Source organism: Corylus avellana, chromosome ca7 (assembly GCF_901000735.1).
Source record: "Corylus avellana chromosome ca7, CavTom2PMs-1.0".
Taxonomy (NCBI): domain Eukaryota; kingdom Viridiplantae; phylum Streptophyta; class Magnoliopsida; order Fagales; family Betulaceae; genus Corylus; species Corylus avellana.
The window spans coordinates 22741017-22760457 of record NC_081547.1 but is presented as its reverse complement, the minus strand read 5'-3'; the positions used below and the strand labels follow the sequence as shown (position 1 = coordinate 22760457).

The 19441-nt window shown below is 36.5% G+C and overlaps 1 protein-coding gene across 6 annotated transcripts; it reads right to left on the bottom strand.

Annotated features, from left to right (window-relative positions):
- Window positions 1-569: 569 nt before the first annotated feature.
- LOC132186770 (sister chromatid cohesion protein PDS5 homolog C-like) lies at window positions 570-19009 on the bottom strand. 6 transcript variants are annotated; one of them, XM_059600824.1, is made up of 15 exons: window positions 18592-19002; window positions 14287-14490; window positions 13955-14136; window positions 8695-8821; window positions 8413-8610; window positions 7058-7132; window positions 6677-6941; window positions 6000-6613; window positions 5757-5861; window positions 3925-3998; window positions 2603-2654; window positions 2190-2273; window positions 2017-2060; window positions 1398-1469; window positions 570-1315 (listed from the first exon to the last, which is right to left on the bottom strand). In XM_059600824.1, exons 1-15 carry the CDS (start codon window positions 18691-18693, stop codon window positions 1063-1065), a joined length of 2451 nt encoding a protein of 816 aa, XP_059456807.1. In that variant the 5' UTR covers window positions 18694-19002; the 3' UTR covers window positions 570-1062. The 6 variants fall into 6 exon arrangements, 5 of the variants coding, with proteins under 5 accessions (XP_059456807.1, XP_059456805.1, XP_059456806.1 ...); XM_059600822.1 differs by having other exon boundaries at window positions 6000-6941; XM_059600823.1 differs by having other exon boundaries at window positions 570-1306; window positions 6000-6941; window positions 18592-19001.
- Window positions 19010-19441: the final 432 nt, after the last annotated feature.

Here is a 19441-nt window from a genome sequence, read left to right as displayed (position 1 = left end):
ATTTAAGTGTCTTTGTGAATTCCTTGCAAAAGAGGGAAACAAATCCTCTCATCTTCATAATTTTGGGTTGAATAATGCTAGAAGCCACATTTCTATTCTACAACTGTCCCCATACAATTCCGACTAATCCTTAATTTCTTTCTTTTTTTTTTTTTTTTAATAAAAATAATAATTGATCTAAAGATTGGTCGGATACGCTAACGATAAAAATGTGATTTATATCATTGTTTTCTTTTGAGTGTGATTGTTACCATTTGTAAATCTATATATAAAAGTGAGAAACTTTGACAAAAACAAATATGAACACGTTTTATTTAGCTACAGATAAAAAAAAAATAATAATAATAATAATAAATCAAGAAAGAAAAACCACAAATTCTCTATATTAGATATGATGTACTGCTGAATTCTATGGCCACTCAAGCCTATGCGCTCAGACGAATTCTCTATACCATTAGAGAAGAGTATATTACACATCATTCTCGATCTATTATTAGATTTGTAGACTCACGTAAATCCCAAACAAATTCAATCATAAATTTGCCAATTCAACATATAAAAATGTGAAAGATTGAATGGAGAGCGATTTTTATCATTTCTCAATTAGATATGATGTATGTACTCGAGTCGCGGCAAACTGTCAAAAGAAAACCCTCAATTGGGATATTTACGTGGCTGAATGTCAGCCTTTAGATTGACTCGAGTCGACTTGACACGTTTGAGACTCTAAATTAGAAACAAACTAGAGAATCTTCAAGACTTGAAGAGAAGAGAAGGTGAGCAGGAACATAGGAAAGTTGGAATACATAACCCAGTCTTTTTTTTTACAAGGCAAAAGAAAAAAAAAAAAAAAAAAAAAAAAAAAAAACATCCTATGCTTGCCTCTGCAACTACATGAGAAACAAAAGAAAGAGACCATCCTATGCTTCCCCTGTACTAAACAAACCCAAAATTATAAGCCTACCACCCTGTGTCTGTCACTACACATCTCTATACACAATCTTGTTTCTACTCAGGCAAACAAAAACTACCTCCCTTTCTCATATTTACCCACCCATTAACTTAAAGGAAACCCTTGGGCAAGGTTATAGTCCTAGGCATGCTCTGCTTTGAGCTACTACCAGTCTTTAGTCTCCCAATACTCAACTTGACACTAGATTTTTGGCGGCCATAATCCTTCGATCCATCATCGTCTCTCCTAGACAGGTCATAAACAGTAACAGGCTTATCAAGCTTTGGATTATCTGCAGAATTACCGGCAGATTTTGTACGGCCGAGTTTGGATATGCTGGCCGAATCTCCACTCCTGGAAAGCCTTTGAGAATTTTCAGTTTGGAAACCAAATTTAACAAAAGAAAGATTCAAATATTAATGAGGGTAGCATATTGTAAGCCAACCTCTTTGAAGAAGAATTAGACTTTTCTTGTTTGGCAGGCCCTGACTTTGCTTTTGTTTTCCTCTTTTGTGGTCTGCTCAAAATGCACAATCCCAAAGATGTTTATATCAGATCAAAGCAGCATACGGAAAGAGCATGCATGAGACAATCACCATAGCAACAATGAACATGAGACATACTGGCTCTTCAACAGTTACAAATAGAATGTATGCATGAAATTCAGTGTTTGAAAATGCGTGCTTTCTTACGTTTGCAAGAATTAATTTGCAAACCCTCTGGTACAACATCAATCCATTTAAAAACCAGCTCTTACAAGATGAGATTTCCTTTGCATTATTACATTGGCCAAACTAAAGGAAACCAATATATATACATGATATAATTCGAAATTTTTGCCATTTAAAGGATCCAATTAATTGACTTCATTCTGCAAGTAAATATTGTTAAATATACCAAAAACCTTTTCCCAGGATGGTGAGGTAATGGCCAAAAGTAGTCAATTTTGCAACAAACGAAAAAAGAGTACAATTACAACTAACAAAATTTGGTTGCTATATACACCCTAGCAAACTAAAAGCCTATTCTGAAAGGACACGACCAATAAAAATATTGGTACTTACACATCAGTCGAAGCATCTGGTTCTGGAAGATCAATCTCCTGGTCCTGTTAATAGTATCAGCACAATAACAGTATATAGGAGTTACTAACATTTTTTCTTTTTGTAAAATAGGATGGGAGTGAAAACAGAAAAGAAAAGAAAAAGTAAAATACAAAATAAGGCAAAACACGCACTCCTGGTAAAGCAATATCCCCAACCAGATCCCACTGTTCCTTTTGGAGGTTTAAGATTTCTTCATCACCGTCAGCATATAACACCTGTCATGACTGAAAAATTTAACTAAAACACGCAGAAACAAAGAAATGAAAGTTCTGCAAAAGGTTAGATGGTGGGGGTCATGACACAAAGACCACTTATTTCGTCGAGGGAGGGTTGTTTGGTTCATCTTGATGTTACAGCAAGGACAAGAGGAGAATCAGAAAGAGCATGGTCAAAAGGCCCAAGCCTGAGAAAACACAAAATGGACTGCAATTTAACGGGAGAGTAGCCACAAACAGGTATGTGACAAGGAGGATGGCACTGAGCCAAGCCCAAGTAGTTGGAAGAGGATACCAAAAAAAAAAAAAAAAACAGAACAAGTAATCACCTGGTGCTTCTTTTTCAAAGGGTCATAAAAATTGACAACGCCTTCATAAAACCTGCAAAATAATAACTACCATATAAGAAACAAAAACAGAACCTTTAATTGAGTGCCACAGATGTCACTGGGGCAAAATATAAAAAATGCAATTAGTATATGGCTCAGTCAATGCTGAGAACCATGTCCAAAAGGTGGTCATATATCCGTCTATCACATATTTAGGACCTTAGGACAGCTTGGAAAGCCATAACTTTCAGCCAAAGAACAGCATTGACAATTCAATAAGGTAACTAAACATGAAAAGCTCCATGCTGGTCAAGTTATGTTGCAAAGATGGAGGCTTTTCGTGCAAGGTAGACTTCAGACATAGAATTGATTCCTGAATGAAACTATTCAAGCTAAAAATACAGTAAATTAAGAGCTTCCACATTCCCCATCTTGCTCAAAAACCTTGGATCCAAGAGAGAGAGTTTTAATGGTAACCCCTAAGTCCTGAAATACTATTTGCAGAATCAAGGTCAAGGCCAGTAATAAGTGGACCCACTCAAGAAGTAGTCCTATACTGCTAAATCTACATAAAAAGTTTTTTAGCAGCAAGAAGAAAGCTGCAGTGAAACACAATATCCATCTTCTCCATTTCACTCAAAAAGCATTTCAGCCATGATATAAAGAAAGAAAACTGAATCCGTGTCTTTTGACACAACCATCAAACCACTCAAGATAATCAGAGATGACCCAAAAGAACAGCCCTCTATGTACTGCAAGAAGCCAATGTAATAATGTTATTAATGCTTCAAAGAAAGACTAACTGGATGTCGTCGCCCCTACCCCTCCCTTTCTCCTTTTCATTCCTCATTTCCTCCAGGTTTGCAACACTTAGTTTTTTTTTTGGATAAGTAAAACGCGAGGGGGGGTGGGGGGCGAGGGGGTGGAGTGCAACACTTAGTAGTAGCATCATATGCGTGCCTGTCCTCTTTCTAACACTAACAAGATGGTCCGACCAAAGAATAAGCTCCACCATCCTTCCCAAACCTACACAAGTATATCCGTCTCCATTCCAACACCATAGTACCCAACAAATGAGTCAAATCCCCCTCCCACTCACAAAGAAAATTACATTTAGTAATAGGAACAACATTGGCCTCAACCTCATTTAAAAAAGAATGCACAATTACTGAGCCCTAATGTTTATCAAGGTCTAGAAGGATTAAGTGATAATTTGAATCTAGAACCACAATGAATTTGAAAAGCCTGACTGAACAAGAAAATTAAGTATTACAAGAATATTACAGAATGAAAGATTATATTAGAGGTCCTTAAGTACTCACGTCTTGTCCAATGGCCACAAAACTTTTATTCTGCTACCAACCAATCGGGCGCCAAGATCAGGCTTTACAGAAGACTACATTAAAAATATAAGCCAAAGATAAAATTGATGAGGTTAAAAGTTGTAAAATATGACATATAACTAGAAAGAGGAGGGTTTAGACATGGTACAGAAAATTCAGAGCTTCAATATCCGAATAAGCCTTTGCCAAAGCTTTTCAATAGCAAGTACAGAACACACAAAACCTTAATAAAAGCTTCTCTTTTGTGATGTTAAATTTAGTTATCTCCGCATTTGTTGAATTTGGCACTTCAACCACTAATGCTTACTAATAGATAACAGTAGTTTCCAGATGATGGAGGTTTGATTTGTGATTTCTTTTTTTCTTTTTCTTTTTCTTTTATAAGTAAATGGAATTCATTAAAAAGTGCAACAGCACAACCCAAATACATAGAAAGTATACAAGAGAACCACCTAACATAATTCTTCTAAGTCTAATTGAAAGTAAAGTCCAAAGACATTATCTGGACTAATATACATAAATTATATCAACTATCAGGAATATATGCAAGTATATTCTTACTTTTTTCCTTTCTTTTGTATGTTAAAATTCAATTGCCAAATTGACGAGAAAAATTATTAAAAAGAGCTAGAACAAAAATTCTGCAGTCTAGGGAGATCTTTATAATTCACCATGTCAATATAGCCAAGTAACGAGCTTGCATTGATGTTGCTAGCATAAATTTCTATTGACATTGACAATCTTCACAATGATCTTTTTTTTTTTTCACAAGAGGGAAAGGGAGGATTCGAACTAGTGACCTCCGCTTCATGAGGCGTGGTCCCCAGCCAATTGAGCTAACCCTTGGGAACACAATCTTTAGAATGCTTATCCACAATGAAGATGTCAACAACTAAAAATTTCCACTAAATATCAACACAATGACCATACCATCAATAAAATTTTCTACACACCCGGTATAAGTGAATATCAACTTCTAGCCCAATACTAATTTCGTTGGACATATTAATTTTGTGCAATTGATCCAATAGTGAAGTTGGTTGTTGCTAAATAAAAGTTATAAGTAGATATAGAAGATTTTCCACATTTTTCAGAATTTTGTTGAGGTCTTCACCATTCAATTTCAGCAAAGGTATTCCTGCTTTTGTTCTGTTGGTTCCTCATGATTCTGCTTTATCCTATTATTTATCTACTTGGCAAGATTCTAACATAGAACCTATTGCACCTTTGGCCACCTAACCTCCATCTCAGGTGCTTTCGCTTTTCTCCATTATTTGCTGTTGAAAATGCAATTAACTCATATGCTAGATGACTATTGATTACTATATTATGTAATTGTTAGAATCAAGAAATGAATACCATTTTACTTATGCACGTCCTAGAAAAAAAAAATTAATAATAATGTCTGAATCTGGTAATCCAGATTTCCATGTGACCATCAAGTCACAATATTAGGAATCTAGTTTGTTTAGCTAAGCTTGCTGTTTCCTACAATGATGAAGTAGAAGTATACTCAATTCAAAGAGAGCACCTGGTTAAATAAAAGGTATATAAATGAACTAATATTTCCTCAATGCATTACAAATACCAAATTTACCATAAACCAGGACCATACGGTAACATTTTCAGTTACTCATGGAAAATAAATAGTCCAAACAAACCTAAAAACTTTCCAAAGATTTTCTTCGTCTAAAGATCCAACATTAAAAATAAAGCAATACTTGGGATTTATTCTATTAAGAGAATGAAATCCAAAGGATAATTGAAATATGTCACCCTTTCACTAAACAAAGCTGATTACATACTCATACCTCTTCCTTTGCAGTGGTGTGCTTCCTCCTGACTTTTGTTTTAGGGGTTTCTTCCAAGACACTTTTATCTCTATTATTTAATTTAGTTTCAGACTTAGAAATCATCTACAAAATGGAGAGAAGAGGGAGGGAAACCCATCAACCAAAGGAGAAAAAAGTAAAGAAAAACCAAAGGAAAGAGAGGATCAATAGTTGGGAGTTTAACATACATGAGCTGTATTAGAATTGAAAAGGAATACATACCTTACCACCAGATGCTCCAGTACCATCCTTTTCACAAGTAGCATCATCCCTCTTCCTTTTCTTGATATTTGTTTGGATTGACAACCTGTCATTGATATTCATCGTCCCTACATTCATAGCTGATGACTGCAGTGGTTTCTCCTCAGGAAGACACGGGAAAGAAGATTCCTTCTCTGAAACTACTCCAGGAGCTACAGTCATCTTCTCATTGGTCTTTGTAGTAATTCGAATTTTTCTTGAGCGTGGTTTTGCATCAGAGTTACTGGTAACTTCAGATTCTTTTTTCAAACTCGGGTCTGCAGATTGTGGTGCTTTCTCCTCAACCGGAGCATTCAAGGACCCTCCCTTTGACCTTGAGAGGGAATTAGGATGAGTGACCATGTTCCCTTTTCTTTTTGGCTGGCCCCTTCTAGAATGGTTTGCATCAGGAAGTGAATGATTTGGGGATGGAGAACCAGCAGTGATCTCATTATTTTTAGGTAGAAAACCTGAGGGCTCAGTCACTTTTGCAAGCGTTGATAAAGTGGCCTTCTTGGGATCCAGGTTTTCAGAAGGTGAATCATCAAATCCCCTGTCATGAGACTTCCTTTGACGCGTGTTTGGAGTTTTCCTTCCTGTACAAATCCAAGAATGGTCATAGCCTTCCTCAGGATTCATTAAAGAATTAGGTTTCCTACCCCTTTTCTTTGGAACAGACACTGGCTCAATTTCTGATTTGGCTGCCTTCATGGAGTCTATGTTGCCAGGTTCAGCATTGCTTCTTGCACCAATACTTTTGGAACGTTTGGTAAGATGACCATGCTGTAATCTTTTTGAAGAGTTCTCACTTTTGAAAGTGTCATCATTCCTGGTGCCATTACTCATCACTGACTTGAAAGTACCATCCACAGCTTGGCCAACTTTGGTAGGAGAAACAGTATCTGGAGCCAGACCTTTGTTCAACTGATCAACAAGAAGTTAAATTTTGTTTAAGTATCAAGTAATCAAAACAAATAATAGGAAATTGAAAACAAACTTCAGTTGGCAATGACATGGAGATGGCAAGGGCAATTACATACCTGGCATGGCTCATTTGGATCTGCCCTTGTTGGCTCATATGAGTCTGTCATTTTTCCCAACTTGTTCTCATCGGCCTGAAGCACACGTATGGAATCAAACAGAACTTCTAGCCTAAGATCTTAATGCCATTCACAGACAATACTCATTCAGCATGATACTGATACCAAAAGATAGACCATATATCAACTGGAAGAGGAATGTTGTGTAAATATGCATTAAGAAAGTAGTGGCAGCATTTCAGTCATTACAACCAGAATGAGAAATAGATACTAAAAAGTATTAGCAACTAGATTGGACATTTAACTCATGGCCAACTACTCAATCACATCTATTTATAATAATCTGCCAATTTTTCGAGATAGTTGACTTCATAGTACAGCAATCCTGATCGAATAGAATTTCTTCTCATGCAGAAACTTTATCAGGAGCATAATCACACGGTAACAATGCCTATAATATAAAATAAAATAAAATAAACTACCTGGTTACATCAATGTGATGTTAAAGTCTACAGGTTGATGTTCAGTCTGTAGTTTTTTTTTCTACTAATTTCCAGAAAAATGTAACCTTTATTCCACTGTTATTAGGTCAAGGCCTGTTTCAATAGTTTTTGAGCCCTTCTTTGAGAAGGACATGACACCACTGTGTCAAAACAAGTATAATAATTTAAGATCTTTTTAAGGTAATTAATTGTGTAATGGGAGTGAGACTTTTGCTTCTTCTTTTTTTCCTCAAAATATGACCAAAGGTTGATTTGTGCATTTTTGAAGCACTGAACGCATAGAAATTGTTATTCATTACTAAAACAGAGCTATTATGTGATTTTCTCATATAATGTTCTGTATTCAATTTTGTCTTTCCATTTTCTTTTGATAATTGCCCCATGGTTATTAAGGACAACTACACATAGTTTTCAGAATTGTGGTTGCTATTCAAAAGGAAGAAAACTCAAAGACCACAGGAAAAAGACTGCAGGAAAATGAGTCCTGAAGCAGCAGGCGAGCCAAAACTTAAAACTGGCACTATAAGTTGACTGTCTCTCATTTGAATCTCAAAAAGAGAGCAGTACAGGGTCCTAACTCATGTTGACAAATAAAATGAAGAAAAGGGAAATTTATTTTTGATAAGTAATCGAAATATCATTAAAAAGCGCAAAGAGCAACCCAGGTGTACATGAAGTATACAAGAGAAACGCTTATCTAGAAGGAGAAATGAAAAAAATTAATAGGGTCTAGATTCAGCAATAAAAGAAAAATACTGTGTATAGCTTCCCCAGGCATGCACAAAAATGATAGTACAGATAAGGATACCAGTCAACTAGAAATAGTTTTATAAATGAGAATTTGAAACGCACCAAATGCTCCACATAGCCATTGACATGTTCATGTTTGAAGGGATTAGATCCACTTTGGCATATAGAAGTGACTATATGAGAATAGTCATCCAAAGCAATACCCATAGACTGCACTGCTTCCTTGAGATCATTTTTAAGCTTAACAGCACAATTAGTAATAACTTTCTCCCCCAGTTTCCAGGAAATAGGTGAAACATTCTGAAAAAACAAGTAAACCCAATAGATAAGATCCAAATGACAAAAGAAAACAAGATGAAGCAAATGTTAAGCAAATGAGATTACCTGATTTTCCTTTTTTACACTAGCTAAAAGAGGACTGAGAAGATCCAAGGAAATTTCTTCACTTTCATCTATGATCAATGTCATAATCGTTTCCATCGCTGAAAATACAGCATGTGGGTGGTTGGACCTTGAGTTGAGCAAGAACAAACACTCAGTTGTTAGTAATTTGAAGAATGTGAATAAAAGTAACAGAAAACTGAAATACAACATTCCAAAACATGAGATGTTAATCACTTGCAGGAGGCACATGCAATAACATACCCAATATCCTAAATTACACCACCTTCAGCACTCTGCTGACAAATTTAAAGTGTTACCTTCGACATCATTATCAAAGTAAAATTTTAGGACATTTGACACCCTAGGAGAAACTCAATCTTTTTTTTTCTTTTTTTTTTAAGTAAACGCAAAATTTTTTTTTTGATAAGTAATAATGCATTAAAAGAGTGCAGAGAGGCACAACCCAAGTACACATGGAGTATACAAGAGAGCGACTAAGTTGGGGAGAAAGAAGAAGAGAACATAAAAAGGAAAGAAGGCGCAAAACATAGAGTAAACGCAATTTATTAAAAGGCGCAAAAAGGGGCAACCCAAGTACAAAGGAAGTATACAAGAGAAACACCTAGCTAGTAGAAGAAAAAAAAAAAAGAAGAAGAACATGAAAGCTAGACATAATGAAGTCAGAGGGGGTTTTGGGATTGACGGCTGTTGGTGTTTTGTGGTTTTCAGGTTTGAGTGTTGTTCGGGTTGAAGGCTTTCAGGTTTTGTGGGTTTTTTCTTGTTTTGTTTGGGTTTTTCTTGTGCTCTTTCTTGTTGGGTGATTCCTATGTATACTTCTTGTATACTTGGGGGCGTTTTACGCTTTTTATAAATTTAAATCTTATTAGAAAAAGGCATTTGTTCAGTGATAATCCATTCACGATTTTCAAAACATTGATCATTTCTTTTCTTTTTTTTTTGATAAGTAATGATGTATTAAGAGAGCACAAAGGGGCGCAACCCAATACACAGGTAGTATACAAGAAAGCGACTAAGAAGAGGAGAAAGAAGAAGAGAACATAAAAAAAAAATCAGAAAAATTGATCACTAAGGGTGCAAGCCAGCCTGTAGTCCAAGTGAAAAGCGTGTACAAAAAGAAATAAACAAGGTCCTCAAGATTCCTTGACAAATCCTCAAAGCATCTAGCATTCCTTTTCTCCCGAAGGCACCACAATAGATAAAGGGGAACCATCTTCCAAACCACAGCACTAGGGGATTTTCCGTCCAACCACCAGCTAGCAAACATCTCCTTGACACTTCTAGGCATAACCCAACACATGTTGAACCGGGAAAAGATAACATCCCACAAAGTGCGCGCAACCCCACAATGGAGAAAGAGATGATCCACAGACTCCCCTTCCGATTCACACATGCAACATCGGTTAATCACAACAATACCTCTCTTCCGAACATTATCCAAGGTAAGAGATTTCTCAAGGGCGGCCGACCAAGCAAAGAAAGCCACTCTTGAGGGAACCTTGGTGCACCAAATACTTTTCCAAGGGAAATGGTTGGGCTCTTTAAGAGCAAGCTTAAATAAAAAAAGCGAACCTCAAACTTGCCTTTTCTTGAAGGAATCCACCACATCCGATCCTCCCCTTTCCCACACATCGAGAGCGAATACAAGATCGAGAATAGAGAGGCTAAGACCTCCTCCTCCCAATCAGAACTCTACGAGCGAAGGAAACATTCCAAAGAACAATACCATTTAAACACTCCCTGATATCCGCAATGGAAGCATCCTTATTACTAGCAATATTGAAAAGACCGGGATAAGCATCCTTGAGGCACATCTCGCCACACCAAGTATCCTCCCAAAATTTAACTTTCGACCCCAAGCCAGGATCAAATCTAAAGTGACATTGAAACGACCTCCAACCTTTGCAAATGTGTTTCTATAACCCCACCCCATGCGAACCGCGGGGGTCTTTAGAATGCCAACCACCCCAAAACACTCCATACTTCACCACCAAGATTCTTCTCCACCAAGCCTCTTCCTCATGAGCAAATCTCCACAACCATTTCCCCAAAGGAGCTTGATTAAAAAAACGCAAACTCCGGATCCCTAAACCACCCTCAGAAATCGGGGAGCAAACCTTGTGCCAACTGACCAAGTGGAACTTAGGCTCATCATTGAGCCCACCCCATTAAAAATCCCGTTGAAGTTTCTCAATGCGATTCGCCGCAAAAGCAGGGATAGGAAAAAGAGACGGAAAATAGGTAGGAAGATTGGATAAGGTGCTCTTGATGAGAGTGAGCCTAGCCCGCTTGGACAAATACAAACATTTCCAAGGGGCCAACCTTCTAGCAATCTTCTCCAACAAGTCTTCCCAAATAGCAAAAAGCTTGAACAAGACCCCTAGCGGAAGACCCAAATACTTCAAAAGGTAACAAACTAGTGCCACAACCCAGAATACCAGCCAAATCACCCGCCTCGTCCGTACCTCCGACTGGGATCATTTTTTTCCCTCCAAAGACACCACATAATGCAAAACGGAAAAGACCAAGATTTGGTAGACCTGGATGTTAAGGAGCAAGAAAGTGTATTGCACTCACTAAACTTTTGTTACTTTTCAAATACTTTTTGTTACTTTCCAACTGCAAATTTTTCAGTTATCGATAGGAATACTTAGAATCGCTGCGTCATGTGGTTAACACATGACTAGTAAAGGTTAACATGCTAAAAAACTTAAACAACTGATGCTTTAGCATTGTGCCCATTATATAGGTAACACACAAGACACATCACACCAAAAGACCCCAAGGTCAACAAACAGCCAATTTATTTATCCCTTCAGTAAAATGATTTGGTTTTGGCACCCTGGAAAGAGAGGTAGCTTCTTAAACGGGCAGTCCTGAACCAAATGACAATCTCTACAATGACGTTAGAGTACAAATACCAAGCTAAGAGAGTTCACCATCTCTAAAATCCCAATATAATGAATGAGGAACTCAACTCTGCAAGAATTGCCCCAACTTGTCCATTGATAAAAACAAAAATAATGCAGCTTGAACTAGGCACTGTTTGTAGTCTTATTCAACCACTATCCTGAAACCCCCAACAAACAAGCACCAGAGCTTACAACTATCTTGAAATCAGCTTGGTGTCAGCTAGCTACATTAATGGATCTAAACCAGAGCTATAACTTCTCTTACAGTCATATCACTCCTCACTAGCCATAACTAATGTATGGCTTATAGTCATCAACATTTTTTTTTTTTTTTTGATAAGTAATAAGTATATTATCAAACGGGCAGTGGGCCGCAACCCATGTTTATAGGATATATAAAAAAAAACCCCTACTGATTAGAAAAAGATTTACAAAGCTCTAAGAAATTAGAAAAAGTAGACGCATGCGAGTTTGACCAAGTCCCGCTCCAAGAGAACAAAGTATGTAATGCTAACTTCCTCAACTCAATTATGCTGCTCTCATTATCCTCAAAACTGCGTTCATTCCGTTCTCGCCATAAACACTACATCACACATAATGGGACGAGCCTCCATATGCGCAAAGCACGCCTATGGCCCAATTGTCCCCTCCCCAAGCTATCACTCACATTTCGCGGCATAACCCAACTCACTCCAAAAAGTTGAAAGAATACATTCCATAACTCAGTTGCAACCTCACAATGCAGGAGTAGATGGTCAATGGACTCTCCACAATGTTAACACGTATAACACCACTCTTATAGTCATCAACTTTTCCACTTAACGATTTAATTTTTTCTTCTTTTTTTTTATAACGAGGAACCTCTCCAAGGCAGGGCCATTTTGTGTATCCACCCTTGTCAGGTAAACCTTGGATCCGTGCAAAGCGCTCCCTCCGCACAGATCAGGTAATACTCCAGCTTCTTTGGCAGGTTGGCCTCAAGAAATTGTTTGCACCCAAGGGGAAAATACTCTGTTGTTTCTGCCGGTAGTCATCATTGTAGTCAATCAAAAAATAACTTCTCTAGCATTCAGATTATGCTTCACTACTCCTGCTGATCAGCTGATCACTATCTTGCATCAGCTTAGCAAACAAATTCTGTTGTTTCTGCTGGAAAAAGCAAGGCTATGTTTGGTAAGCTTTTTAAAAAGTCTTCTCTCTTGTCAAACACAAAAACACACTTTTTCGAAAAAAGTTGCCAAATGTTTCAAAAAACAAAACACAAAACACTTTTTAGAAAACTTCCCCCACCTTTTCATAGGAATATTTTGAGAAACATGTGCTTATTCTTTCAGGCATGGAAGTTGAGTTGTTACTTATAGAAACTTTTCCAAAAAATAAAGAAAGTAGAGAGGTTGCCACACGGCATCCCCCAAGGGAGGAAATGTGGCCACCCCCAAGTGAAGAGAGAGGTGGTCACAGGGTCCATACACCAAAATAGCCCTTAGATTATTCCAAAACTCTTGCTAGACTTCCTTCAAGTGCTTTTCCTAATTTCCAACCTCGTCTTCCTTTAGAATGGAATGCTAATATTCCTCTCTATATCATCTACAATTAAGGCTTTACTTGTAAGTTTTCTTGGATGAAATAATTACCCTCAAACCAATGTGTGCCATATTCTTTGCAGAGCACCATCACTCACTAATGAACATTGGAGACATAAACATTGATAAGCATTGAGCTTTCACCCTTACAACAATTTTTTTACTATAAATCAATGTGTACCATTGCTTTCTCATTAAAAGCACCAGCATAGCATTCTAGTCCGACAAGCATTTCAAATATACATGTAAGAACGTTAACCATCTCACAGAACATACAGCTCTACTTAAACAAAATCTAAAAGCATAATCAAGGACTTCACTATGGGCTCGTTTGGTAATACTTTTACAGAGTGCTTTTTGCTTTTTGGTTGTGATGTGACAGAAAGATGAAAATAGTTTTGAGTGTTTTACATGTTAATTTGTTTGTTTGCTAAAAAGCATTATCAAATGAGCCCTATATGTTTATTCATGACATGCTCAACATATAAATTTGTGATGAGAAAACCCCTACGATTTAAATCAACATATCAAACTCCATTTAAGTGCTGCACTTCTGTTGCCCTGTAAGTAGGTTTATAGAAGTTTTTGTGCAAATTAAAGTCACTCTAGACACAATATGATATTACAAGAGTATATGGAAGTTCACAAAACTTTCAATCACCAAGACAACCAAAACAACTTTTCAGCTAAGTATTAGCAAGAGTACAGCGCTAGGAAAATGACAAACACCATTGATAAGGCTCTTACCTAATGACTTTTAAGAAATTTTGGAACATTTCAACAACTAGCGCATCACACTCAAGGTCCAGCATCACCAAGCACGACCTGACCTTTGCAACAGTATCAAGAATGGAAACTGCCTTCGTATAACAGCGACCAGACACATGAGATAATTTTTCAAATGCTGCTACAGTCAGCTGAAAAATTTCCTGTGCATCAATGAATTGGAGAAGCAATCTAAGTAAGGACCCCAAAGAAGAAAAAAAAAACCATTAATACTGATGAATGTTTATCATCTTCAAAATTGTTTTCATATGAGATTCCAGTGTTAATCTGAAAATGTTTGGAACTGTAATGACCTTCATTTGCTGATCATTATAAGGGGCATCTGGTGCTGCTATCCTTGTCATCTCAGTGATGCAAGATGCAACTGAAACCTTCACATCCATTTCAGCATGCCTCAAAAGTTCATTAGCGATCAGTGCCTTCATTGAGGGCAAAAGAGCATCTTTCATTGATTCAGATGGTGCTTGCTCCACATTTGCTAACAAATTCTCGACTTTCTAAAAGCAGAATGAAACAACTCAACTAAGTCTTAGCCCAATTAAACACAAAATCAAACAAGAGGATGAGAATTTGAGTCATGCCAACCATCAAAACAATTGAAAGGGAAATCAACAATTATAACCAGAAAAGTTTTCAGAACCTTGAAATGAATTGTCTTGAAAAGAACTCAAGACAAAGCTCGAACATTTCCCTAATGAATTGGCTACAACAGATGAACAATTATGCTACAATAGATGAATTGGCTCTTATCAGACTGAAGGAAGTCATGAAACAACTACGGCTTTTAGACCCAAAAAAAAACCTAAAAACAAGGAAGATAAAAGAAAAAGTGAAGTAACTTTATGCCTATCATCAAGGATGAACAGTTGCAATTCTGACTAACTTATTTACATGTCATATGTGAAAGAGCAACACAAAAGAGAAAATAGGACTTGACCATGTAGAAATGAAAGTACAAACTACACAAAAATACCATTTTGTGTGCATCATAAGTTCACAATAATGCCCTAAGCAAATTGAAATCCTTGCAAACCTACCTGCTTTATTTTTTTGGTCACCAATAAAACTTTAGCAGCTTCTATAAGAATCGGACTTGATGGTTTTGAATATAATGCCTAGAGATCAAGGGAAGGCCCTGCTCCCACTCTTTTGCTACTTCCATAGATCCTATTCAATCTACAATATTCCCAGATTTAAGTGAGAGTATATATTACAAATAATACACTCCCTCTGTCCATTGAATATAGTCCATGTTTCCTTTTCTGGATGTACGAAAATAATTGTTCATGTTAAAAAGTCAAAGAAACTTATTGTTTATTTTTCTAAAATCACCTTTTGTTTTTGCACTAAATACAAGTTACTTAATGTGCTTTTTCACTTTCAAATCAAAGATTAAGGACAAAACTGGAAAACTAGTGTAAAACAAGGGCATTTATTCCTATTTTCTTACTGCTTGTGCTTTTGGCAAGGGGACTGTTGTTGTGGGGCAAGAGTGATATTCTAACAAAAATCAATAACACAAAGAGACCGCATGACAAAACTAGGAAGATCTCAGAGGATATTATTCAACTTTTGCACGCTTGTCAAGGAATAGTTTCACGAAAATGGAAACGAACCAGAATAACGTCCAATCTAGTTTCTAGATTGAGTAGAAAAGTGATATATGAAGTTTGTTTCTGCTTTTTATTGTTGGATGGGACATTTTCAACCTTCTATTACTATATCAATGGGGATGGTAGACAAATGGATAAAAGTGGCTGCCAAAACAAATATCATGTAGATCAGAAACACTTGAAAAAGCAAATCTTTCATCACAAGAAGCAAAAATAAAAGTCTTGCTCATGCTGATACCAAGTAGTTAGTGTATATGAACAACCTTAGAGGATTAGCTAATTTTAGTCTAATGAGTAAATAGAACAGCAAGTAGCCAAGGTTCCAACAATACTGTGATAAAAAATCATCTTGAAGATAATTAAATATATTTATTTAATAGAGAAAATTTCATACTCAATACAAAAATATTCCAAAGGAGCTAGATACAACCAGGCATTTTATAAATGTAATCTAAACTAAAAAATATAATGGTCAGTCCGGATACCACTGCAATGAGTATGCATTTGTATAATATTATGCAGGTAGGACATAACTAGTCTACAGTACTATATAAGTAGATCATTTCAAGTGAGGTTTTTTCAGATTTTTATGAAGAAATCCAGTGACAGTATTTAAGAAGTCCCTAGACAATGTCAATGGGTGAATATTAGTACAAATTAAAAGTCGGGGAAAACCTACTTGTTATCAAATAGACCCTACTGCAATAAAGTGGGCTTCTTTAGTGTTTCCTGCAGTGACCTTGAGTAGCATACAGTTTTGATGCTGTTAGATGATTTTAGAGTACTTCAAGTTGCTTCCTTTAGAGGAGAAAAAGAAGACTATACATTTGCAACTATTTTTATTGAGAAAATCTTAAGAAACATCCTTTCTAACTAACCCCAACCAAGATATTTTTCAAGTCCTCCAATCTCTATTTGAAGCTTCTTATCAATGGGGGAAGAGAGAGCCACCAGTCAAAAGTTTTGGCATGAGAATCCTTGAATGTATGAAGGACATTCAACATAATAAAGAAACCTATTTCTTACCTATGATTTTCTCTTCCTCGTAATCCAACCTGTTTTCAATGCACAAGATGAACCTTGGCCAATTACTAAATATACTGAAAGTGGTACTTTGGATGTAAAAAAATAATATATCTTGACTCATGCAAGGAGATATGCAGCTTATTTGGAACAAGCAATTGCCGGGCAAAATAGCCAGATGTGGAACTGTGGAATATAAGATGGAACTCTAAACCTCATCTAGCCTGCCTTTTACAAGAAACAAAATACACAGAAAGGAAAAAAGTTTCTAGCAATTATAAAAACCCTCAAAATCCATTAGAAAGCTCCAAAAGGAAGATCGGGAAAGAATTATGTTAACAATAGCCTCAATGTCCAACTCTAATTTATCAAAAAAAAAAATTCTTTGACTAATGAAAAGCCCAAATAACACTCCAAAGCAGATGATCCTCCAAAACCTTAACTCTAGAAAGATAATAAGTCCCGAACTCCTCGGACTACTGGGCATAACCTAGAAAATGCCCAACTTGGAGAATAATTTAAGCCCACAATAAATGAGATGGTATTATCCTATAGGAGCTTCTATTGTGTGATTGTGATCGAAAATTTCCTTAGAACATTTCTGTGGGACATGGGGTGCTAGACAGAGACCATGCTTGTTCGCAATTCCTAATGAAAATCATGCCAACATCATTATCTGGGGTGGAAAAAGGACTGGAAAACTAACAGCGGCATCCAATAAGCTTCTCTTATAGAACTTGACATTTCATATATGAAGTAAATGGATGTTACAGATAGGATGATGGGAAAGTGGATTTCTTTGCTGACATACTCAATGTTTCTTGACACATTGTTGTTTCTTCATGCCCTATAAGCATCTTTTTGTTTTGCTGAATATCTCATCCTTCTTTAGCTTTTCATTCTTCCCTTGCAAATTCTTTTTCCAAGAATTCCAACTTAATTAAAAGACCAAATATGCAAGCTAAACTCAAACAACAGAAAAAGAACATGATGGATATCTAACATGTAAAAAATAAAATCACAATCCATTGACCAAGAGGAAAAGATTTTTTTTAATTTTTTTTTTTATGAGTAATCAACACATATCATTAAAAGCTTAAGGCGCTCCTAAGTACACAGAAAGTATACAAAAAGAAGCACCCAGCTAAAAGGAGCAAAAAAAAAAGGAAATCACTATAGCTAATCTTCAAAGGAGAACATAAGCAATGGTCCAAAGATAAAAAGTTTTAAAGAATAAACACTTAATTTCCTCCCGTGTCCTCAAAACTTTTGTCATTCCTTTTCCTCCAAATACCTACTTTTCTTGACTGTAGACATACCATATAATTGATTCAAAAAAAAAAATCACCATGGTGTAACATCAACAAATGAAAAACCTTAACATTGATTTGATAAACAAACGTGAACCTACTTAAAATAAACAATATACAGAACCAATTAGAAGGGGAGAAAAAAAAAAAAAAAAAAAAAAAAAACCCACAACATTAACAATCTTAAATTTATTGGGAGCACAACATTGCTTTCCTCAATCAATTATCAACTATCAATTATACAGTATCCTTATTTCACTGAATCCACATTCCAATAATTTGTGTATTTGTGTATATACTCGTTTGAAAAACCAAACGTCACAGTAGGCAATTGGGAGAAGAAAATCCCTATACCAACACCAACCAATCCACCACAATCATAACATTCATTACATAAGTAATCACTCCACATTGCTATGAACAAAACCCTTACTCACTGAATTCATTAATACGTGTTTGCATCTGCCCAGTTAAAGATTAAACATGAAAACAAGCACTTGGGAAAGGAAAACCCATATACCAACACCAACAAATTGATTCAATAATGGCTCCTAAACCCATAAAAACTCACAATCAGACCAACATTCCAACACGTTCATGTAAGAAAAGAACCTAAGAAGCTAATATTCATATAAGGGAAAAGGGTCATTACATCAAGAAGATTGAGGAGCTCATCAACGGAGGAAGGAGGGTCAAGGAGCTCATTCCCAGCCTCCTTAAGCTGCTCCTCAAGGTCTGTATCAGAGGAAGTCATTTTCAGCTCAAACCCCCAGAAAGCTCTTGCAGAATTGCACTGAAACAGAGACCATATAAAGCCCCAGGAGGCTCAGTGACCAAAGAAAATGGCGGAGAGTGAGTGTTAACAACTCAGCACCGCTGAGTTTAGGGATTTAAAGCTAAGTGTTGAGCATGCAAGCAGAGACTAACAAATAAGGTTGTTTCGGATTCCGCCCATTTTATCCATTTTGGCTGAATTTTGGGTATCAAATCCGGTACTGGGTTTTTGATTTTCTCTTCACATACGGACTTTATTTTGAGTGTGTGCTTGAGAAAGACTATGGTCATCTCCCTTTGTGAAATTTCGTTCCTGCCCCTTTGCATTTGAATGTTGAACAAATTTAATAAGATGCTGCTGCTATGGTAATGTCGAATCCTGGCTTTTGGAGCACAACTTTACATGCCATATGCTTATCCAAGCAGTAATGGTAGCCATATTGAGGCCTTCTTGGATTTTTTTTTTTTTTTAACACTTTTTGCCTGGATGTGTGATTTTGGGTCATAAAACTTGATGAAGTTTTGGCACTCAAATTTTCCTGTTATTAAGAGCTCAAACGCCTCTAAATTATGGTTCCATACTTTTCATCATTACATGGTAACCTATCAAAGAAAAAGAAAACAAAACAAAAAGTCATATCTTGTCAAAATTGAAGTAAAACCTAAAGTGAAGCTTCCTATATATACTTGCCCCCCTTGGGAGCTCCCCCTAAGACTTCTCCTAAACC

Coding starts and splice junctions, on each gene's coding strand:
- LOC132186770 (XM_059600822.1), bottom strand. CDS start 18,693: ATGACTTCCTCTGATACAGACCTTGAGGAGCAGCTTAAGGAGGCTGGG. Junction 5,862..5,999: donor CTGGAGCATCTGGTGGTAAG/GTATGTATTCCT, acceptor TCCATTTTGTAG/ATGATTTCTAAGTCTGAAAC. Junction 1,316..1,397: donor TCTAATTCTTCTTCAAAGAG/GTTGGCTTACAA, acceptor AAATTCTCAAAG/GCTTTCCAGGAGTGGAGATT.